The 25,606-nt window shown below is 40.6% G+C and overlaps 1 protein-coding gene across 1 annotated transcript; it reads right to left on the bottom strand.

The window, feature by feature from the left end:
• Positions 1 to 33: 33 nt before the first annotated feature.
• hck (HCK proto-oncogene, Src family tyrosine kinase) lies at positions 34 to 17,963 on the bottom strand. The gene is made up of 13 exons (XM_076095397.1): positions 17,711 to 17,963; positions 11,283 to 11,422; positions 9,467 to 9,500; positions 8,709 to 8,802; positions 8,496 to 8,591; positions 8,225 to 8,328; positions 7,002 to 7,151; positions 5,447 to 5,599; positions 5,167 to 5,349; positions 4,131 to 4,207; positions 3,811 to 3,964; positions 3,378 to 3,509; positions 34 to 2,150 (listed from the first exon to the last, which is right to left on the bottom strand). Exons 2-13 carry the CDS (start codon positions 11,412 to 11,414, stop codon positions 1,948 to 1,950), a joined length of 1,512 nt encoding a protein of 503 aa, XP_075951512.1. The 5' UTR covers positions 11,415 to 11,422; positions 17,711 to 17,963; the 3' UTR covers positions 34 to 1,947.
• Between the last annotated feature and the right edge of the window lie 7,643 nt (positions 17,964 to 25,606).

Raw genomic sequence — 25,606 nt, 5'->3', positions numbered from 1 at the left:
TGCTTTTATATAAATGCACATTTGGGTAGATAATTGTTTCAAAAACAATTTATTTGAAAATGTTTACAACAGTTGCATTGAACCAAGCATCTAACAAAATAAAACATGCAAAGAGTTTTATATTGATAAAGAAAAGCACAAACAGATCATTCTCTATATTTGCGTTCCATAAAACAAATTCTCTCACTTATTGTTTCTAACCAAATCATGAAATAACAACATCCTAAAATATACCATTTCAATTTGAAGGATCTTGGTCCACAAAATCCATTGCTATTTCCAACAATACAAGAATCACATTATCTAAACTGTGCAGAAAATAATAGCAAAATAAAGATAGAAAAGGCAGGTTAGAAAAGATCATTGCATACGCTAATATTCAATACCATTTGCAAAAATAAATTAATTATTTCACACAAAAAACAAGAAGGCCTAAAGATGTTTGCACTGCTTTTTTAAAGATTTAATTCCCAAATACAGAACAAAAGTTTACTGAGCCAAAAAGATGACCACGCATTATCAGTTAATATAGCTTCACGTTAAACCCTATTCCTAAATAATTGTATTTATTTGCGTACTATATACACAGAGCATATGGAACATGTTATAAATGTTGAGACAGAAAAAGGCACGGCGAAGGGGTCATGCTAATTTCAAGCTACATTGTGCTGGAACATATCGATGGAATATACTGTAAATAGAAGATTTAAGCATATATCAGCCACACAGTATTCTGCACTTTGTAAAGTCCACTGCACCCCTGCTCTCCTTTCGCAATGTAGGACACTGTACGTTTGACGGGGGGTTGACAACAACAGCTTTGCTTGCTCTGTTGTTGACATCAACACACTTCACAGCGGTCGTACCTTCCTTTGATGGATGTACGATGTGCGCTGGAGCACAACAACTAAATCCAGTCTTTTTACCTTGCGACTGCTTTCGTGTGGCCTCGTTTGTTTGCTATATGGCCGTGCGCTTGTGTGAAATAATATTTTGTGTGTGAGATGCCATAGCATGTATCGTACAGTGATGTTATGTAAAACAACTTTTGTTCGAATGTTAGGGACCATACAAACATTATAAGAGGGATGAGGGGGATGAGGGTAGAAGAGTGGTATGGCTTTTTATCTTTTTTACCGCACAGTGGAGGTTATAATGCATTATAATGTGATTGTATAAGCAACTCTCAGTGGTTATTGTGTGCTTTAAGTAAAGTAACAATTATAAATTATACAAAATACAATGCTTTCTGTGTGCTTTCATAGATTTAATGATATTCTTCGTCATTCTTTATTTTTCTTTACTAAAAGCAAACTTTGTCCTCTTAGAGTAATTTAGAATCACATTATAATGCATATATGCATTATAACAGTGATAATAATGCATTATAGCAGTGATTGCACTGTAAAAAGATTACGATGTTGACCAATATGGGAATAATCATACATTATGATCCTTGCAAAAAGAAATGTCAGTGAGTGACCAGCAATTATAAAGTATTATGACACCTGACCTCTAAGTCATTATATAATACTTTATAATTTGATTAATAAAGCATTATAAATAGTTATGAGTGCTTATAACAATAATCGTGCAGTTCTATAAACACAATACAATAACAAGTATGTTTATAATGCATTATTGGCATGGGCGTCATAATCTTAATCTCTCTTGTGTGATTATATTACTATTACTTTTACTGTTCTCATCCAAAGTGAGGAGAATCCAATGGAAATATAAAAAATGTTAGGAGAAGTGATGCTTAGCTTCCTACAATATATAGTTAATGAAGTTTCAACCCAACCCAAGAGAGAGAATGGTAAAGAGAGAGTGTATGTGTGTGTGCGCGCACTCTGAATTGCACTGCTGCATGTAGAAACTGGACTCGCTGTTAAGTATGAAAAGAACAGCACTATAAGAGAAAAACATGTCTGTGGATGTTCAGCCTCATGGCTGCTGCTGATACTGGCTCTCTGTGGCTGTGTAGAAATCCTCTAGGACACTCTGCAGGTAATCAAAGGTGGGACGGTCCTCAGGCTTGTTCTTCCAGCACTCCAGCATGATTTCATAGAGTTCGGTGGGACAGCTGTCCTGGCGCTGCATTCGGTAGCCCTTCTCCAGGGCACGAATTACCTCCGGGTTGGTCATCCCTGAAAACAAGAGCATGGGATCGGGTTAAGAGAGGCTGGATGGGCTGCCATTCACAGCCATTCAATGGTTACATTACCTTTTGCAGTAATAACATTGATGAATCGTGGTGTTGAGGTAAATATCCAGACAAAAATATTAGATGAATTGCCATGTAATTTGATTAATGTTGTCCTAACTTTCGTGACCATCTGACTTTTTTACTAGCGCCATCATCAGGTCAAAATTGTAATTGTCCGATGCGTTGGTTTATGGCCAAATACCTGCAAAACTAATGACATCCCCATCAGCCTCAGCTGTACCTTGTGTTTACAACTCATTAACAGACGTTATCATGCTAAAACGCGGCTAGCATTTTAGCATTGACGTTATGAGCACATTAAAAAATAAATTCTGAGGCAAACACAAGTTTATGATACTTACACGTTTTGTTGAGCAAGATAATCTTCACAAATAAACACCTTTTTAATGATTTTTGAAGCATGAATGCGATCACCACAAGAAAGCTAACGTTAGGCTAACGTTAGGCTACTACACCACTGTCACATGACTGAACGTCACCACCACTAAGCTAAAGGAGGACTAGTGTTCGGTGTGATGACATTTTGTCTCATTTAGCCACTTGTTAGCAAGCACTTTTTTTAAGACACGTAAAAGCTTCAAAATTCAAAACCTTGTTACTGCTGCACCTGGAATCAAGGGCTAACCTTAGCGTTGAAAAACACACCAGAGCAGCGGTAAAGTGCGGCTGGCGGCGAGCTGTCATGCAATGTCGACGGAAAGCTGTGTGCGGCCAGAGAGTACCCATAGCCAATCAGGGTCCTGTGACTCCTGTGACATGTTGACCTACATTACAAATAATTTATTCCCGCCTAAAACACATGAATGTACCTCCCAGCCGCAGAATACTGTAATTTTTACTGCAAGCGTCATTTTGATGCTGCCTGGAGCTTTTTCGTCCTAATACCTTAAGAAAAACTTGATTGATACAAAATGATAAACTGTCAAGGACTGAGGTGATGAGCAGTTGACAATGACATAAGAAGGAGACTACAAATAGCACTCCACACTCACAAGGTAAATCTGGCGGTACCTTTACCTAATTTTGGAAGGCCACTTTAAACCAAAGCCAAGACAATTAATGCTCTCAGTTTAGGTGCAGAAATAGAATAACGCCTTTGCTCTTCAGAAGCATTCTGTATCAGAGCTGACACCAGTGATCCACTTACCTGGGTATGGTGTACGCCCATAGCTGATAATCTCAGTCAGCAAGATGCCAAAGGACCAGACGTCAGATTTGATGGTGAAAGAGCCGTAGTTGATGGCCTCAGGGGCTGTCCATTTGATGGGGAATTTGGCTCCTGGGTTGTAGGGCAAAATGGAAAACCAGTCAAGTAATGTTGACATTGTTCGTTCCATGCTGGACACGTATATCTTCTCAAACTCTTCAGTGAGCCAGTTGGCAAGCTGATCTCATCTTCACCCTTTACTATTTTTGGCAATCCGACATCTCGCTGACACAAAGTAATTCCCCCAGAACTGACGAAACCGTTGACCGCTCTTGTTTCATCAGTTCTGGGGGAATTAGTTACCCAATTTCCTAATCATTTATGCTGAGGACACCCAGCTACGCAACGTGTGATGGTGAGTATCGCGCCGTACCTTCCCTGGCCGTGTACTCGTTGTCTTCGATGATGCGAGCGAGGCCAAAGTCAGCGATTTTGCACACCAAAGCCTTGTTGACCAGGATGTTGGCAGCCCTCAGGTCTCTGTGGATGTAGTTCCTCTGCTCGATGTAGGCCATACCCTCTGCGGTCTAGAGACAAATAAGTCAAAAGAATCAAAACATAGTTGCCAATAGCAACTATAGTGTTGCAGACACACAGATTATTTGTTGATATAAAACACAAAACAACCAGAGTTTGCTGGGTGAGTCCGGCAAACTGTCATGCATAGAATGGAGGAGTGACGCTATCTCTCACCTGGGCAGAGAAGTCGATGAGCTTGGGGAGCTGGACACGGTTGCCCTCATCACTCTTCAAGAAGTCTAATAAACTACCTGTAGGCACACACACACACACACACACACACACACACACACACACACACACACACACACACACACACAGATTAAGAAACGCATGCTACATGTAAAGTTCAATGTGCTACACCAGTGTTTCCTTAACCAGCTCTGGGGTACATGTACCTCTGTTTGGGAATCACTGATTTCTGATTTGCCTTTCAGTTTAATGGCATTTAGGGTAATATGATGTAGATGTTTTATAGGCTGTCTATACACAAGGTTTTGGGAGAAAAATTATATTTGTTGGTATAAATGGACAAATTTGAAGCAACAGAAGAGCAACAATAACCCGACTTAAATCAAAAGAACACAACAACTGCACAGAGCGGGCTGTCTTTTGAGCTCTGGCTCCTCCTGTCCGGGTGTCGAAGTGTCTTCGAGTAAGACACTGAACCCTAAGTTGCTCCTCGGGCGCATTACTGCAACCCGCTGCTTCTTAATGCTTATCGTGGGTTAGATGCAAGGATCAAATCCATGTATGTACCTGTGTGTGTGTGTGTGTGTGTGTGTGTGATGACCAAAATAACGATGAAGTACAAAGTGAGGATGGGCAAAAATGTAAATGTCCACTCTGAGGTTCTAAAAGTCAAAAGTAAAAGTCAAACGTCCTCACGAAGATAGCTGTACAAGAAAACACACACCCTTGTACTTCTTTGTGAGGACTCTCATTGACATAATGCATTCCCTAGGCCATGCACTAACCTTAACCATCACAACTACATGCCTCACCCCAACCCTAACCTTAACCTGAACCTGAAAACCAGGTCTAAACCCTCAAACAGGCTTTTGAATGTCCTTGCCAAAAATGTCCTCACTCTGAATGTCTAAAACTCAAATTGGTCCTCACAAGAATAGCTGTACAAGTGTACACACACACACACACACACACACACACACACACACACACACACACACACACACACACACACACACACCTTTCTCCATGTACTCAGTGATGATATAGATGGGCTCCTCCTTGGAGACCACAGCATTGAGTCGGACCAGCTTGTCGTGCTGCAGAGTCTTCATCAGGTTGGCCTCGCCCATGAAGGCTTCCACTGACATGGTGCCAGGCTTCATGGTCTTCACTGCTACTTTGGTGTGCTTGTTGTACGTGGCTTTAAGCAGAAACAATCAATCATAATTAGAAAATGAATTTCCGGCTTCACATCTAAATCAGTAACTGGATTGTAAAACGATTCGGATCCATCTCACCCATCCAGACTTCTCCGAACTGGCCGGCACCGAGCTTTTTATCGAATTTGAGTGATGATCTGGGGATTTCCCAGGCGTCTTTCTCCCACGGTTTCTCAGGTTTGGGGCTCAAGCACGGGCTGGTCAGGTTTTGGCAGAGACCATCTCCCTGCTCTGGAATAAACGGAAAAAATACTTTAAGAATCCTTTGATTAAATGTTTTTATACAATAGAAATCAGCACAATGTTGTTTTTTTTCAGCAAAAATGAAAACACTCTTCTGCTGATGCCAGTACTTACTGAAGAGCAATTTAATTTATCACTTAATCATTTTTTGCAGTTGCCAAGAAACAATACCTTGTGGCATAATAATTGATCTAAAACACACTTTTTGCAAATAACTACACACAGTTATCTACATCAGCCTCGTCATTCAAAACTGAAAGCCTGTGCGTGTTGTTTGCTTAACACTTCCTTTGATATACACTCAATTACCAGTCACCTGCCCCAAGAATGCTATGAATAGGATTCCAGGTTTGCTGTTTGTGCACAACAATGGAGGTCAATGTTGAAGAGAGAGATGACTGTAGTCACAGTGTACTGTATTTAGATAACAGTACAATACCGTAAATATGATCGTGTCAAGTTCAGTTAAGGAGAGATACTACAGGTGAACGGGGTTAAATAATTAACTGTTACATATCACAGGGAAACTTCCCCAGTTGATCACTGAGGGAAGTTTTGAATCATTTTTTGCAGTACAAGTGCTCTGAAAAATGTATTCATAAATGTGCAAATGAGTCATTATCGATAACCTTTGGGGAATTTAGGAGAACGCAAATAGATAAAGTAGTAAAGTAAAAAAATATGTGTGCATCAGATGTTTTTCTTTTCACTTGTCTGAAAGAAGATGTTATTGGAGAAAAAGAAACAAAAATGTTAACATTGACCAGTGCATGAAAAGCTATGGTTTTGCCCGAAGTGTCTCGCCTTAGAACTTGTGTCTAACTGGATCTGTGTTCATATTCTGTATTTACAACATGCGACAAATGACAATGATAATAATGTTTTATAGTCAGCACGTCAGTGTGCACTTGGCATGAAGAAAGAGCTATTTATTTGGTTTTTGTGTGTGCAAAAATATACTTTTTAGAAGAGTTTACATAGTTTTGAAAGAAGTGTTTGCTTTTGCAAAGGATTCCTTCCTTGATTCCTGAACAACAGATCGGCTACATGAGTTTGTGGTTTTTAATCATGGTGCCACTAGTTCCAGATATTGTGTCTTGGCAACTGCAAAAAAAACAACAGTTTCTCATAGGTTAAGGTATTAAAGTTGGCCAGTAGAGTGTGCTCTGCTTCACACTTAGTGGAGGGACACAGACTGAACTGAAGTTACTATTTTCTGAGAGCATTAAATAAGAAATATTTTGAGAAAATGAACCCCTTACTGATTACTGGGAAGCCCTTATTTGCACCTTACATCATGATTTTAATGACAAAGCAATTACTCAACTAGACTGCTCAAACACATGGCTGTGAGGAGGTTAAAGTCATTCAGTGACAGTAGTGAACTCACTCTTGTAATGGCTGACCAGCTCCAGCAGGGTGCTGAAGGTGTTGCGTGGAGAGATGTAGAATCCTCCATTGTCCAGCGTACGGATCTTGTAATGTTTGACAGTGTCACCAGACTGGGGGTCACGGTCCCTCACAGACAAGGAGTAGCTGCCTAAAACAGAAAGAAGACAGTAGTTACCATGTGACCAGTTGGGGATTTAAAAAAAAAAATGCTGATACCAATATTTTTTCAGTTGTACAAGCTTGTATTTTTAGATGTTTCAGCAATTTGGAAATCTTTTTTTTGTATGTTTAGTATATCTCAAAGATCTTCATTCTTGTGACAGCTTCTGGGACTTCCTGCCAAGTAACACTTAAAGGGCCTCCAATAATTCTGTATTGCACTTCCATAAACATGGGGCATTGAAAAAAGAAAGATAAAAAAAGGAGAATCAAAATCAACGCCACAGAACCCAAGATATCCTTCCCAAGAAATCCTACTTATTGTGCCTTTAATGCAGTGGTTCCCAAAGTGGGGGTCGCGACCCCTAGGGGGGGCGCGGTGGTACTACAGGGGGGTCGCGGCTTCATCACCAACCCACACACACAGACGCACACATACACCGGTAAAACAATATAAAATAACCGACGTGACATGCACTGTGTTCCAACCACGCCACCAGAGCGGCTCATGTCACAGACCGACTGTGGCAAAACCAGCGAGAGCGAGAGCGAGCGCGCGCCCGAGCGAGAGAGCGCGAACGAGCGAGGGAGAGAGAGAGTGAGGGAGCGCGAACGAGAGAGAGACACACAGCGACACAGAGCGAGAAAGATACGGAGCGACAGAGAAAGATAAAGATAAGAGAAGGAAGTATGTACAAAGATGGACAGATTTGTGACTGGTCTAAAGCGCAAAAATATTTTATACAGTTCATGCATTATAATGCAATTCATTAAAAACCAAGACAAATTTGGGGTCGGGTTGCGGGGGGGGGGGGGGGTCGTCCAATGTTCCTATATCATCAAAGGGGGTCTTGACAGAAAAAGTTTGGGAACCACTGCTTTAATGGCCAATTCTTAACTTTAAAGTCATCAGTATGTTAACCAAGTTTACTTGTTCATCTGGTAAAAACACACTTTCTGCAGTAACTGCTGAGATCAAATTAATTGTCATTTGTCTCTCAATCATTTTGCATCATGACTACATAGACTGCTCCACTATAGGACAAATACTCTTTTACTCACCCTGGGTGGTCTCGCTGTCTCGGATCATAAAGGATCCCACTTTGTTCCCGGAGGCCAGCAGCTGCCTCTCAGCATCTTTCCTGCTCACGCCCTTGAAGAACCACCTCAACAACAGGAAACAGATCAGTTAGAGCAGAAACCCTCTCAACGGACCTCAATATGCAAGCCTCGTGACAAACCTCAAAAAGGTGCCATCTAAATACGGCACATGATACTCTATAGCAGATACTGATGATGCATATGAAAGTGTTTTTAATGGGAGTACACTTACTCCTCTGCCTCCAGAGTGTCTTTGGCCACATAATTACTGGGGATGAAGCCCTCCTTACCCGAACTGATTAACTTCGCTTTCCACCACTCCCCCGATCTGCAGAGAGAGAGAGAAAGACAAGTGTGTCCAAAAACTGCATTTTGAACAAGCAGCTAACTTATTATTGTTGTCCTCATATCCGAAGCAACGACTGCTCTCTCTGTTGATACTTACTCCTCTAGGATTCGGAGCTTATCTCCCTTCTTGAAGCCGAGGTCGCCGTCGTGGATGGCCTCGTAGTCGTACAGCGCCATGACGATGTTGTCTCCTACGGCGGCATGGCCCAGAATAACAGTGAAAAGAAGCCGGGGTCTTTGCGTCGGTACATTGTGGTCGAGACGTGCAGTGTGAAATAAATATGTGCCTTTGTTGTCATGTGAAAGCTGCAAGCGTGTTTACTCTCTGAAGAATTGCATGCTGAGAAGTAATTGCCTGATAAAAACATTTTGTGGAGCAAAAAAAAGTTGAAACCAAGCCTGTTTTTTTTGGCTTGTGAAAAGTTGGCATTTGGAAAGACGTTTTTTGTGAGTGTCTGCTTTTTTTTTTTCTTCTTCTTCTTCTTTTTAGCGGATTCACTGCATTTAAGTCTGCACCACATCAATCTTGGGTTCCCCTGTGCTTCGACTATGTAACTGACTTCCTTGTGTGTCTGATAATAATAGCAGCGGGGCTGGGGCTTCCACCCGCGCGATGGAAGGGCTGTCGCTCTGTGCCCGACACACTCACTCTCCTTTATTAAACGTCGCGTCGAGCCTCGGTTTCAAGACTCTGTGGTGGTGTTTGAAAGGTGGGAGGTTGGAGATACACCTGCCATTGACTGATCTTAGTGCTTTATTAGTGGCTGGACTTTCATTTGAAATACAAAAGCAAGTATACAGGTTGCACTGTGTCAGTGGAGCTGCAGCAGTATGTAAATAAAGATTGTGACTCACCGTCTGAAGAGTTTGCATTGGATGGCAATTTGCTCTGTAGAGAGAAAGACATGCAGTGGTATAAGGCCAAGAGCAGAGCCGTCAAATATTCATTCCCCACAATTTTGTTTATTCAAAATGAGAAAAACAATTCAATAATTATACATTTTTGGGTTGCTTAGGGACAACACAATCATCAAATCAAGTTGTTATGGCAAGCGTGTTGGCAAACTGTTGGACTTTCTACGCTAGCTCGTCGTTAACTTGCTATAACACGTCCGACTGCAGATGCTGGAAATGATGAGAGCCGTGGGAATGAACCAAAACTTTAACGGTGCAGGCCAGGAAAACAAAACAATTAGCCAAAAGATGCTAAAAAATGCTCTCTAGAGTCGCCAGCATTCGCTACGAGCAATCGCTTGCACATTACAGGCATTTTATTGTTTTCCATTGTTAAAATATAAATTAGTGCAGCTTTCAACACTTTGTATATGACTTGAACATGATGAACTTTAAAGTTGAATTGAAATTGTCTTCAATTCTACTAAGTCAGTATTAGATTATCTAAAGCAGGATTATCTCGAAATATTACTTACCATGTTAAAGCAAATCAAGATTATATTTCACTGAAATAATCAATCATCATTTCAAGTTTTAAAGTCTTAAATTCAGCTAGAATAAAACCACAAAGAAAACAACCATTTGAAAGGAAGGACTTTGTCTTATCAACAAAGGTATCGCGGGCTGAGCTGTGTAGAGACCAGACAGCAAGACAGATGGACACATTTAGACATCTGAGAGATAATACAACTCAAGTTTTGTCTCCCGCCCGAGTGCTCTGCTTCTGTCACTTCCTCTTCCTTCAATGGGGGGGAGGGGGGGGGGGGGGGGGGGTGAAAGAGTTACATTCAGCACACAGGAAGCAGTAGCCAGAGGAACTACACTTCACACGCAGCAGCACTGCTACTTCACCCATGGCACAGATCAAAGTCTGGCCAGTATGCAAACAAGCTACTGGAACATGTTTCAGAGTATATGTCGGCGCACGCCTATCCTCTCTGAGAAGAAAACCGTGGTAGTAACTAATAAAAAAGTGTTTTCTTTTCTCTTTTGAATCTCATCATACTTTCACTGCTTCTGAAATTGACACCATTAATCTTCCTCACTCTTGTTTTTAAATACCCAGGCACTCCTGCAGGTGTGCACGTCCATATTTGCAAGTTCATCAACACATTTTGGTCAGATACAACGTGACATTTAGTGGTGGGAAGTAACTAAGTACATTAAATCAAGTACTGTGTTTAATTACAATATTTCCATTTGATGTTATTCTACTAAATTTATTCGCAAACTATAGCTACTACTGTAAGTACGAATACAAATACGTCAGCATTCGACGTGTCTGTGGTTTGCAGAAACTAAGAATTTCAAAAAGACAAGATTAGAGAACAGTCCTCAGGCGCAGAACTTACCCATACCTCATTAATCATCTTATTATGATGAGGACTAAATGGTATATAAAGTAGCTCTAATAGTCACAGGGGCCATTTTTCCTGCACAACTAATTTGACTTTTGATGTATTAAGTGTATTTTGTTAAAAATTCTTCTGTAGTTTTACTGAATCAAGATTTTGAATGCGGGACTTTTACTTGTAATGGAGTGTTTTTACATTGCTATATTGGTGCTTCCACCAACGGGCATGTCAAAGTTAGTTGCAGAAGTTGTATTAGAAAGGGGCATTTTTGAGGAAGCAAAGTATAGATGACAACTTCTCTCTGTGACTTTTTATACATTGTTACTCGCTGTGTGATTTTTATCTGCCACATTACTGCTTACAGCTTTGCTTCCGGAGTTTCCTGCGGTGGGGTCTTTGACGTAATGGGCCGTCTGCGCGCAGCTCTGCTGGTCGTCGTTGCTCGTCTCTTTGCCGAGAGGCTCCTGCTCCTTCTTCGAGCCCACACAGCCCATGGTTCCTTCTGCAGCAGGACAACGGAGGAGAGACGGCAGGACATGAAACAAAAAAGCCCAGTTCCCTCAGCCCTTGTGTGACTTGATGTTTCTGCTTTATATAGAGAATAGTGTCAGTAACACCAATTTAATAAGGAACAGACTGAGTATGCAGTTGTTGGGGAAGTGTTTGTCACAGAAACACTGTTCAATCATGAACAATTAAAGTAATAAATGACCTTTGAATACTACAAGGGGCACTATGCTGGTCATGTGACAAACACTACTGGAGTAAATATATAACTAGTATGTTTCGTAGCAACCACCACAGGAGGGCCTATTTTTTGAGGCACTTCAGCATCGCTTCACGTTTCAGGCCCAGAGGTTTCCTTGTGTTGGAAAAACAACTTCTGGACTGTGAAAACAAGAGTTTTTTTTCTTATCTTGGTAAACTTGGACCACTGGTAAAATGTTCTCTCACTTATTAAGAGGAGAGCAAAAACAAGAAAACATCGGCCAATCCCAGAAAAAATGGGTGCAAGCAAAAATAGGAAAAGAAAACGTGGATACGAACAAAAATAAGAGGGCAATTGTTCTCATATTGCTTCCTGCCTGAGCCCCATTATCTCTCTCAGCTGGCTGTTACTGTCAATGTGTTTCAAAATGTCCCTAATATTGGGTGGTGAATGTGTGAAAATGGACTATCACATGATATTCTTAGATATTCTTCACTTTGGGGGGCAGAATTAAAGCTGACAGTCAGTCAGCTCACTGGATGACCATGGCTGTTATTGATGCGTCTGCAACCTCAACATTGTTGGTGTTCATTCTGACTCAATATCTTTCACGGATGTTGGCCACCTGATAATGTTTTATCTATCTATCTGTTAAGATATTACAAGAATGAACACAGCAAGGTCTTTCCATCTACTGCTGCAATAACAAATATGTTCACACAAGACACTGTTTCATCAGTAAAGTTGAAAGAATACTTTGCTTTCTCTTTCTTTCACACTGAAACTGACTGTGTGTATCCTCATGTAAATGTGAACACAGTTATTTGGAACCAGGTTTAGGAGCAGCGAGAACAAAGAGGGAGTCTGTGACGGCAGATGGTAGTTGTGCTTTATGGCACATGTTGGCACACATACACGTGTAACCCGTCTCTCTTCGGCTCAGAGAAGCAGATTGTGATGTTTATCACAAACAGCGGAGCCCTGCTACCATGCACACACAACTCCTATGAGTGGAGAGGTCACATGTCACAGTGGAATAACTAGAACTACCACAAAAGAAGACGCATGGTACCCTCAGTCGATACATTTCGAATCACTTTAACTTTAAACATTTCTGCGAGCATCTCTCTGATGAAAGCCGTAACCATAATCATTAGCATACTGCCCTGCTGACACTCACCACTAAGCAGTGGTAAGCAGTGGAAAATGTTTCATATGAACATTCAGACACAGGAAGTTCCGGTGTTCTGGAGGTCAAAATTAACCTATTTGCTTCCTTTTTTTCTTTCTCTGTTTCAAACCTTGTTCCTCTTTAGACGTCTAACCTCAGGAGGCTCAGGCTTGCAAGTATTGAACAGTAGTGGCTCCCTGTCATGTTTGTACTGATGGAGGTCAGCATTAGGCTGCTGGTAACACATTGCCCTAGTTTAACTATGTACACAAATTGCAGCTGTCATTGATTCATCTCAGTCGGTGACTAAAGCAGCTACAGTACATGTCAAAGGAAATCCACAATCTCACATAGCCTGAATGAAAGAAATCAGCTCACATGGCAACTCTTGAACTGAAAGACTGCTTTTCTCAAACTTTCAGTGTAAGACAGTGAGATCCATTGGGACTCAATCATGGACACCAGCAAACCAAAAAATGTCAGGCCAATCAAAGCTTCTTAAAGCTGCAGACTGGGGCTTTTTGAATAATTCATGATGTTTTAACCTTTGGACAGAGCCAGGCTAGTTTTCTCCTGCTAAGATGTCTCTAGCGTCATATTTATGAGAGTGGCACCCATCTTGTCGTCTCAACTCTCAGGAGGAGAGACAACAATATCTGTGGATTGAGCTCTGTGTTAGTTTGACAAGAATGTCGAAGGAAAGATCATCACTAATGCTGGAAATCCCAAATCTATCCATCTATCATCACCAACTCAGTTGTTGCTAAGTAAAACAAGTCTATCAACAACTATCCAACACACTTTGAAAGACAAACTCTCTGGGAAGTTAATTCAGTGGTAAGCAGGAATGTGTATATTTATGAGCTTTCTAAGGAAGGATGAAAAAGTGTCTTGCATAAGTTCAGATCATATGAATGATGACATCATTTCCCATTACCTCAGGTCACACAACAACATGAGCCTCAACATGGCCAAATAACTCAATTGTGGAAATCAAAAAATCTGAAATATGGTTCTTTGTATTCTTGCAGAGTTATATGAGAAGATTGATATCAATACGCTTAATATAAGGCCAGGATCAGGTTACCTTAGTCTAGCACAAAGTCTGGTAAAAGTGGGAAACAGCTAACCTGGCTGTGTGCAGAGTTCACTTATCATAACCTCTACAGTTCACTACTTCACAACATCTTTCCTGTTTGTGTAATCTGTAAAAATCTAGTTTCATGGAGGATTATGTGCCGGATTATTTCTCAGCCAGTAGCAGTGACTTGTTGGAGTCTTTGGTTCTTCCTGGCAACCTAACGTTGACTACAAGTGAAAACATGTTGATGCCCATCGAACACAATGTTTAATTTGTCCGTTCTGGGCACTTGTAGAAAAATGGTGCAACACAGTGTGTGACATGGACCATATGTATATAAGAAGTGGATATTACCGTGACATCATCCATTGGTTTGTGGACTGCCATTCTGAAGCCTCAAGTTTGGCATTTTAGCTGTCGCCATCTTGATTTTTTGAAATCAGAAGTAATACGAGAGAGTGGAGCTAAGCACAACTTAAACCATTTTTAGGCGACCAAAAATGGTTCAAATAAACTTTCATGAACTGAAAACACTCTGTGAAAGGATTAAAGTTGTAACAAGAAAAACATGGACAACTCTCAGACCGGACAACGCCTTGTAGCAACCTGTCAATCACAAGGTAGCCACGCCCTAAAGCATGAACATTTGCCACCATAAGCTAAGTTTATTGAAAGAGGAAGAACGTGTTTTTTCTTCTTTCAAAGGTTACATAGATATAAAATGAGAACTGTACTATTCAAGAGCAGTGCTAATGTCTAATACAGGACAGCCGTTATAGTCAAGCACACGCCTTTCTGATGCATTAGTAGTAAGTATTAACATAACATTAACATGTTATAACATAACAAGTATTAACACTGAGTTCATTTACTATTTCAACCATTTATCCATTACTTTCAGCTAATGATTTCAGCTGTTTATCTATTATTTTTGACTAAGTTTTTCAACTGTCTTTGTTATAATTTTATATATTTTATGTCTACTTGAATTGTTTCTGAACATCTTTCCAACATCGTTGGATCTATGCTGATTTATGCCTTTTTTCTTATTTTCTCCGATACTTGGTGCGATGTTGCTGTTGCGTCTGCCATTTTTTATCTCCTGTGAAGTGTCTTATTTTACCCATAAAGCATTGCCTGACATGCTATCTAAGTCAGTCTTACATCAATCACTAACAGGGGAGCTCACATGGTAAATGAATGTGTCAAGTGTGTTTACAGAAAGAAAAAGTCCTTGACTGCTCCAAAACCCTAATCAACATCTAATGTTGCTGACACATCACACTGTACCTCTAAGGTACGTGTTCGTTTAAAGGCCCAGTTCATAATTATCCAACCATATCATACCACACAGATACGTACCACTGCAAACATCAGCAAAGCCATACATCTGCAATAAACTTTTAGGATATGTGGACAGAAAGTGTGCATTGAAACTTTGTTCATTTGAGCACAAGAAGAAACACACTTCGACATTATATACTTGCATGTGCCGTCTTAACCCTAGCTAGCTCAACCCTACATCCATCTGCACCGACAGCTGTCCAAGCAGTGAGCAGGAACCGTTCAGTTCTTGAAGGGTACTTTAACTGAATGCCATGATTACACTGTAATGCATGTGATATTGGAACAATTTGGCAATTAGGCAAGATTTTAGCTGGTGTCCCCACCAATCCTTGTGTCCATACACTCACACAGAAACTGCTTACCTATATGTTTAACACCCGAATAGTCTTTCCAACTTCCCCTCATGAATTTAAGTGTTATTGCATTACACTCAGAGTGACTGACATGAACTCTAGATATTAGGCTGATGTGCCGGGGTGCTGCTGAGGGCAACCCAGAAAATAGGACCCATACAATGTCTCCTCTCATTTGCCTGTACCGCCGATGCCGAGGGCCGGCTTTGAGGAGTATTATCCTCCAAACTAGTTGAACACATAAGAGCCTAGACTCGCTCAACAGATGGGAATAATTCATGTATTACATAACATGTTATGAGAAGTGACTTTTTTTGAAGCAGATGTACATTTTGTGGGCTGCCAGGCTGTGTGTACCTGTTTTGAACTGCCTCAGGCCATAACAATATCACCTGCCAGCCTGGCACACAGCCAACAGGACGACAGAGAGAAAGAAAGAAAGAAAGAAGGAGTCACTTGCATCGCTATTCAGTAACTTATCAACAGGAAAAGACTCTGGACTGCATGACGGCTCCATCTCAGCATGCTCGGGTGATTTACTTTTAATAATCGTAGTGTATGACATTATTGCAGTAGACCTCATGGACTGAACCAAAGTTCCTGCATCATTTATGCATTGATAAGCTGTTTGTTTGCTGTTGCGACCGCCAACAATATCCAGTTTACGTGAGAGATAGCCCATATATAAACACTGAGACTGATATATTGTACAATCTACACACACTTTTTCATCATACAATTATATCTATTACATGTTATGCAAGATTACAGTTTATTTTCTGCTCTATATGTATATAGTTTAGCATGTAGTGTACGTGCTATGGAACCATTGGCATATGCCAAACCTAATGTACGACATGCTCGTGACAATGATCAGGCAAGATCAGAGCTGAAACAATTGATTGATCGACAGAAAATCAATCAGCAACTATTTTGATGATTGATTTTTTTTCGTCTCATTTATTTGAATCATCAAGCCCCAAATCCTCTGGTTCCAGCTTCTTAAAGTTCGAGGTTTTATATCATTATAAAGTGAATATCTTTGATAAAACAAGAACTCAGAAAGTTTCATGGGCAATTTGTTTTAAAACTATTTTCTGTCATAGACCAGAGAAAATACTAAACAGATGAATCCATAATGAAGATAATCATTAGTGTCAGCCCCATAGGTAAGATACATGAACTATATATTGTTATTGTACAGAATGGACTGTTCTCTATGTTATTTCTTTAAGCATTTTTGCTCTTCTTAGAGGAAGTTGGTTTTGTCTAAAAATTCAAATTCTGCTTCTCTGTCAAAGCAAGACGAACTCAAGCGACCAGTCTTGAGTGTTGTGTCATTTGAAGAGTTGGGGTTGCGATAGCTCTTAACTCTCTGCTTTACAACATGTGGGGGATTTAACAACTAGCATGATGCAACGCTGGCATTTCTGCAGTGTACATAGCATGCACAAAGTGTGATTCCCTGAGCACTTATCTTGAAGGGATGCACTCGCTAATATCACAAACACATATCCTCACACACTACAAAATACATCTACAGTATATCTGTTGTGTGTGTGTGTGGGGGAGGGGGGGGGGGGGGGGGGCGTCTATGATCTCAAGACCACTGGACATCTAAAATGAAAGTTAATGCACGTACACTGTAAGTAACGGAACAGAAACTAGTCTAGTTGCTGGTTTCTGGTTTGGTCTAGATGGACAGTCTAAAAATAGCCCCCCCCCCCCCCCACACACACACGTGAGAACCCTCACCAGAATGCATACGAAAATGGTGGGAAGCGCTGTAATAAAATTGTAATAACATTTTATTTTATTTATTGTAATAAAATAAAATTGAGTTTACTTCACTTCACTTTACACCATTTTCATATGTTCTCTGTATATAATTTGCGCACAGTGACGCGTGCAGGCGGTGGTTGTTTCAACTCAAAGACTGAAGTTCCTTTTTTTGTTGTATCTTTTTAGCATCCTTATTGTAAAAACTGCATGCCACAGCAAAAATGTCTTACTATATTTCCGACACATTTACTTCATGATCTATATATATTTTGTCTTTTGTCATCGTTCAGTCTGTCTACTCCCGGACCCTTCCTACACAGGCGAACGCAGATCAAGAGGACACTTACCACACTTCGATTGTTACTTCTGCGCTTGTATATGCTCTTCTAGACTCGGGTGACCGTGTAAAGCATAATCCTCATTTCTTCTCCGCCGGCTCCATCCTTTCACAGAACTGTTGTTTCTCTTGGGGTTCTGGATGAAGATGCGGACGGGTCGAAGGGGCGCAGCGCACTGGACTTGTACAAGGAAGTTCGAGCTGTGCGCATCTGACTGAGCTGGTGAGAAGAGGAACCAGCTCACACCGCTATAGCGCTCGTACTCTCGGTTTCACTGTCTGAAATAGCCGGCTGTCATCCCCCCCCCCCCCCACCAGCTGCTTATATGGAATGGAGAGGAGAGAGCTGCGTTGTGCGTCAAAACGCAAATTTAAAAAAAAAAGCTTTAAAAAAATAAATATATATATTCATTGTCTAGAGTCATAGTTCACCCACTTTTTGCCAACATGTAGACTGTTGTGGTACATCATTGCATGTTATAAATATGTACAGGACATTTCTTTCCCCTAATCCAAAATTCCCAAAAATGTATAGGCTACGTTGAAGCCACATTCTTATCTATGCTGCTATTTTTGATGTTGGAGTGAATGGCTAGAGGGAAGAATAGATTAAATGGGCGGATGCCATTCGATGGGTGGACAGATGTGAGGGACACATTTGCATGGTGTGCAGGACAGCTCTAATATGTATTCAAATGAGTGTGACAGCCATCATGCTCAGTGCGTCCTCTGGGCGGGGGCAGCAGAATTGGAGGCGTGGGCGGCTCAGCCCCGGGGCCCACAACAGCAGCTCGGCAATAACACATCAGAGAAAGCTCCCTGCTCTCCAGATGTAATCCTTAATCATCAGTCAGGATTAGAAATTGAGTTCCCTCAGAAGCCTATAGGCTGCAGCGAGGGAGAGGGAGGGCCGTCACACGGAGATGAGGACGAGGATGACATTAGAATTAGATCAGTGAAAAAAACTGAAAAGCATGTAAGAGTTTTTAAAAATGGTGAAGGATAATAGATGAAAAAAAAATCCCTGCATGAGGGATAAAGAGAGAATTGGTGTTTAGCAGCTGCTCAGAGCAGCAGATGACCATGACGTTGCTGTGGGTGACTTACAGGCCACAGTTTGTGGCTCTTCATATTCAAACTTCAGGGGGAAACAAGTTCCTCATTTACCATGTTGAAGATTCACAGATAGCTTAATTATTATACAGGGAATTAAGTACATGTGAGTGAGAGACGACATACTTTACTGTTTTGGACGGTGTGTTTGGGCTAACAGTTTACAGAACTACAAGTACATACACCGCTGAGTATGTCGTCACCACTCAGCTAGCTGCTATATGTTGGCAGACAGCTTGGTGAGTTTTATTTTGTTTGGTACAACGTATCTCATACTCCTGGTGGAAATCTGCACTTGTGTATTTTGTGTGAAATGTAAGTAAATGTAAATATTTGTAAAACAGTCACCCAACAGCAAGTTCATTTAATTCAAAAACAGTCACCTAACTTGGTGTAACTTGATTGTGCGTCATGGGACTTGCTCTTGACTTTGGACTTTTTATTGTCTTCGGACGTGTTCTTAACTTGGGTCTTTTTCTTGACTCTGGACTTGTTTTTGACTTGGGTCTTCTTCTTGACTTGGATCTTGTGCTTGACTTGGGTCTTGTTCTTTACTTGGGTCTTGTTCTTTACTTGGGTCTTGGTCTTGACTTGGGTCTTGGTCTTGACTTGGGTCTTGTTCTTGACTTGGGTCTTGTTCTTGACTTGGGTCTTGGTCTTGACTTAGGTCTTGTTCTTAAGTTGGGTCTTCTTCTTGACTTGGATCTTGTGCTTGACTTGGGTCTTGTTCTTTACTTGGGTCTTGTTCTTTACTTGGGTCTTGGTCTTGACTTGGGTCTTGGTCTTGACTTGGGTCTTGTTCTTGACTTGGGTATTGGTCTTGACTTGGGTCTTGTTCTTGACTTGGGTATTGGTCTTGACTTGGGTCTTGTAGCTACAGCAGATGTGTGCTACAGGTCCTGAATACCAGCATTATTACAAATAATAACATTTTAGTATTAATGTTCCACAACGATTGGCATAATTATAGTCCACACGGAAAGAATCAGCAAAAGTCAGTTCACACTGAACAGTACATTTCCGTCAGTCCCTTCCTGTGGGTGGAGATGGGACCGTATAACAAATTTCATGTGAACAAGGAGAACCAATCTAAGACATCTTGAAGAGAGTTGATGAAATGCTCTGCTCTATTGCAAACATTCATAGATAATAACTTTACCTAAAACTCTTTCCTTGTGTAAATGTAATCTGTGAATAGAATGCTTTTACAGGAATCTGACCATTGAGATGATTTCCTGTAACAGTAAAGTTGTATCACACCACAAACGTTTCATGGTTTCCACTGGTCTCTACATCCCTGTTCATCACACCGCAATGGTTTTGCATAATGTCCTGAACAAAAAGTTTAAAACATGATGTATAGTTCCCAGAACACTCCTCATTATTCACTTTGGGTTATCCCCCCTTGTGTACAGCAGGAGTGTGGTAAACTTGCTATTGTAGGATATATAAGAGCTGAACCATATACAGAGGGAGCTACAGAAGCAACATTCAAAAACGGAAGTTTATTCCAGCATTAGAAGAATTGCATTCAGACAAAAGTTTCTAAGAGTATACATTGTCTCATTAGAAAAAAAACAACAACAACATTTCTGTTGAGGCCACACAACACAGCATTTCGCTCGATGGATTAGCATACAGTAAAAGCCAAAGCACAGTACTTACAATACGGTCAATCTCATTTTAATTAACTGAGAGATACAAACGGCAGGGGAAGGCTATTTTGTCCACTGACCACTGACCAAGTACTGTGCTTAATGGACTCTAATGGCTTTAGAGAGACATGATAGAAAAACTAGAAATCAATATAACAGCATTACGGCTGCACAGGTTTTCACACACAGGATAATAAAAAGTGCACACTTTTGAAAAAAGAAAGGACTGAAAAATAACAATCTAATTCTGCCTCTTGATTAGGGCATCGCCATTAAAAAAATAGCTTATATATTTACTCAAAATGGACACATTGACTTAACAGTGCAGTGCCACAAAAGTATAGGTTATTCAACTGACTCTGTCACTGTGTTTTTATCACTTCCATCCACCCGGCTTACCACAAGCTGTCACAGCTGTGAACGGAAAGTTAATACTTGCAAAATATGTGCATTCTTAAAATGAAAAAGAGGAAGAGGAACATGTTTTTTCTTGGGTAGTCACTTAAGACGGGGTGAGGGGAGTGGATGTTCTGTGGCAAGAAATAGCCAGGCAGTGACAGTAATGTCGGTTTGAGTTGTACCTAGTCAAAATGGGCGGTTACGTGTTACAAAATGTGTTTTAAGCATGTCACTTCTCCACCAAACAACTATAAGCTGCTGAACAGGATGCTAATGTGTGCTTGCATGCACATTCATATTTGACAATAAATGTTTTATTCAGATGGAGAGAGTCTAAAGACATTTTCTCCATCTACTCATTTTCATCAGTGTTTAGTGACTTCATGGAAATGGTATTTGTGTTGCTAAAAAATCCAAATAATCAATAGAATATGATGTTGAACACTGGTTCATTTTGGAATGCCCAAGGTAGTACATTCAGATTTATGCTAGCAGGAATTGGACATATATGGTACGAGACGTCAAATGTTCCAGTTCATAAAATTACTTTTTGAATATCCTGAAACTAAACGGAATATTAATATCCATATAAGTGAAAGTGAATATTGGACTTACGACCATCAGGTGGACACAAACAACTCCAAATGAATCCAAGTGTTGCTCTGTGTCTGCTGGATTCAACCCTATCTCGTACAAAATTCTGTTTTTCATACAACTACGCTGCATTTTCAACTACGTTTGGAGGGCAATGTTTTAAACAGTTCTTTAAACATGCGGTAATGCTGTGAATTGAAATAAAACAAAACAAACTAGAATCAGCGCCTTGAGGTTGTATGCCTCCACCAACCAGTCAAGTTGCAGTTTACATCCATGTCTGTCCAAAATGTCATCACCTCATCATTTTATCCTATTTGACATTTGTTTGAAATTGTTAACAATTAGCAAATGAATTCTTGATTGACGGCTAAAAAGTGACCTTGACCTTTGACCACCAAAATCGAATCAGTTCATGGTGGAGTCCATGTGGACGTTTGTGCTAAATTTGAAAAGATTCTGTGAAGGTGTTGCTGAGATAATGGAGCAGAGCCGGAATGGACCAGATGTACTGACAATCCGAAAACATAAGGCCTCTGGCGATGGCTGTGAAGGCTGACTTTTGGTTTCACACGGGACACGAACATCAGACTCCTTTGTTAAAGTCTTTTGTTTGTTCGACCCATCCAGCACCCTGACCTCCTCTACACATCAGAAACGTATTTGTGATATGTCAAAAACAAAAGTAATCCTCAACAAAATACATTTCCCTCGAAACGTATTTCACAATGCAGCTCTGTTGTATGTGGAAGTGATCTATTGGAGGCTGGCTGGATGTGTAAAGAGACAACTGTTTGCTTATGTGTTTATGTGGAGAAACACAACTCCAAATGAATGCATATAAATGAAGGTTGCTCCATGTCTACACCAATGTTTGCTGTTTTTGTTAGCCGTATCAACTTTATAAGATACACGTAAGTGATGTGTGTACAGCTCATTGCGGTTCCCCCAGGTGGCAAAATCAGTTGATGCAGGTTTAAGTTAGATCACTGTGAATCAATGTTATATCATGCTCTTTAGCAAGTGCTGTTCTCCTCAGTTCTCACTGTGATCTTGATCTTCCTCTCCCGCTGGACGTCTGTGAGGAAGAAAAGGGAATTGTTAAAAACAAAAACAGTTGGTGAGGGTTCGTCGAGTGGATTACAATACTGTGCATTCACAATGTAACACCGTATCCATTAGAATTGTGTTTAATTGCAATGAATGTGTGAGACGTCCATACGTGGTTGTCAGGTACCTCCAATATCATTAAGTGGATGATATTTGTATCATATACAAGCAATGTTGAACTACCTCTCAGATATCATACGTGTGTACAAAAAAACGGAAGCAAAATGTACATGAACCACGTGGGGAAAAACATCTTGGCCGGTAAAGCTTTAGACATGCACTCAAAAAAACGATTCTTGGCCCTCATAAACATTAAATAATATTTTTAAGTAAAATGTAACTGAAATGTATGAAATCAAAAGTTGATTCATTCAAACACTTACACTTTACGTAAATATGCTTTAATATAACCTGAATGTAGACAAATCAAGTAAACTTTACTTGACTGAATCATAAAGTGACGCTCTGCGTAAGGAAACGTCACTTCACTGACGTGACCTCTGAGCATGGACTTGGCATTCTGATCAGATTCTGACCGACTGAGCAGGACCAACTTATAAGGTAAGTCCAATAATTTGCGGCGAGAATAAGAGGTTAATTAATGTTATTTTAGAAGTATTTGTTTTACGAAGACGAATATGGTTCTTTTGGCAATTATATTTGAGAAGTTGGTGAATTTAGGTTAGCACGTGTCTGAGAATGCAGAATGGCCTGCTATATGATTTAGCACGAGCTAGCGGCTTTGGCGCCGATTAGCATATTGCCGCTGATTGTGAAATACGTCTGGCTTCGTCGCGACTTTGCTTCTAAAGCAGAGGACGTTCGGTAGAGAACACTGCTTGCCAAGCTGCAGCCGCTCAGGCTGCGTGCGTCAATAGCTAACTTCCACCATGTGGCTAGTCACATCACGGTTCTTTAGCACTTGCTATCTGGCTCAGCTCTAGCTAGAAACACCGCGTGAAAGGTAACACTGGTTGTAGTGCACCGCGGGGCTTGTCGCAACCCGCGTCTGATACTAGGCTTCGTTTCACGATGCCCCGAGGCGGAACACCCTTCTGCTACTAATGGTTAGGCTACTGCCGGTTAGGCTAATGCCGCTCAGGCTGCGTCATTTGCTAACACAGGCTACCTTAACCTGGCTGGCACCTGCTGCTCGAGCTCGGTACCAGCTAAACTGCGTCACTCGCTGGCTCGTTATACTGCGGTGGCCTGAAAATATAAATAAAATAAATGTCATGTTAACTTAAGATCAGAATCCGATTAATTACTAATTAATGTTAAGGTTTCACATGCAAGGAATGTGATTTGGTGTATTGACAACAAATGACAAATAAATATGGAATAATAATAATATACAATACAATATGTACAATGCAAGATCAGACAGACACACACATACAACCCTCTGCAGCTGGTTGAAAACTAACCTTGTAATATTTTCCATTACTTTCAGGTACAACACTTTGAGGCCAAATCAACAAAGTAGCTCACATGTTGTATAGGCAACCTCTTAATTTGGGTGAGTAACATAACATATGATAGCATTGATAAGTTCTATATTAACTAAGCCATAGTTTTCTGCAGACATGTTGGCACTATCTTGACCTTGTTCTTTTTTTTTTTCTGTTTTAGGTGGAATATGTGAATGGGCGTATGGGAATGTAAGGTGTGTGGAAAATCAGTAGGAAGTAGGTATGAATTGCTTAAACATTGCAGGCTAACACATGGCCGTTATGGGAACAGGTTCAGGCATCCCTGCCCGTACTCTAATTGTCCGTGCACATTTAGGTTATGGAACAGTCTTTTGAGTCATATATACCGTACTCACAAAACTCAAACATCTTCAGAGCAACCTGAGTTATCTACATTTTCATGTCAATTGTGTTCATGTCATGAGCTTTCAAATGAACGAGATTACTTCAGTCATGTAAACGTACATTTACGAAGACATGAAACTGTAACATCTTTTCTTTCACTGTTTGTTTCAGATAAATGCAGAATTCATGCGTATAACAACTTTGCCGCTTCAAGCCAAGTTCCTGGCACAGCTTGACAAATACACAGCCAACATAATGAATGTCGTCAGCAAAAGAGGAGGAGCTACTGGAAGGAAGATCCGACTCCTCATGGCTCAGACAGCTATGGCAAGTGCATTGAATGGTTTGCGTTGTTTAGCCAAGTAAAATCTTTTGACAAAATAAAATCCTTGTAATGGTGGTTTTAACAGGGTTATAATAATATAGCTTATTACTAATGAAATACAAGTTGGATTTAGCGCTGTGACGCCGTTGATAAAGGTTTCAAGTGTAGGTTACTTTTTAATTTGCCAGAACGTGTCATAATGACAAATGCCTCGTGTCAATAAAGTAACCCCTTGGGTGAGAATAAGAGGGTTATGAACAATGTCCAGGAAAATGTCTTAAAAGTGGAGACTCGTCATTTTTGTTATGCCTTCTTTTGCAGAGTGAGGACATTGAACTCAAAAGGGACTGTGTCCTGAGAAGTCTGTGTGTCTACCTCAATGAGGACAGCAATGCTGTCATCAAGGAGTACTTGGTGAGTAATAGCATTTTACCGTGAGCTTTTAGCGTTAAACTTGCAATGTTTTCTTCATCTCAAAATGGTCAATTTGTTTTTCACCATCAGAACGTCAACAATGAGGAAGCTGCGAGAGAGATTTCACAGACCACCATGGGGCTTTACGTAATTCTGAAAGAAGGTGCTGATGAAGAGGACAAGCCAACGGATGTTGGAGTGGTGATCGAGGGTGTGGAGCTGCTGAGCAATCTGAGAAGCATTGGCTTTGGATGTGCCATGCTTTTTGGCCTCATTTACACACTGAACCTGAGCTATCCCAAGGAACTCAAATTCACATTTGAGTTCTTCCAGAAAGTCTTGATGAACTTGGATGGCAAGAAACTGTCCCCAAAGGTCCAAGCACTGAAAATTAAGATGCTTCAGTGAGCTCACAAGGACAGAGCTAGCCACATTTTGGCATGTTGGACATTGACATTTTGTTCACCTGTTAATGACTA

The sequence above is a fragment of the Anarhichas minor genome, unplaced genomic scaffold (assembly GCF_050575085.1).
Source record: "Anarhichas minor isolate MPS153535 unplaced genomic scaffold, ASM5057508v1 ptg000020l, whole genome shotgun sequence".
In the NCBI taxonomy this organism is placed as follows: Eukaryota; Metazoa; Chordata; class Actinopteri; order Perciformes; family Anarhichadidae; genus Anarhichas; species Anarhichas minor.
Note: the sequence above shows the minus strand (reverse complement) of the source record. Positions and strands in the feature narration are given on the sequence as shown.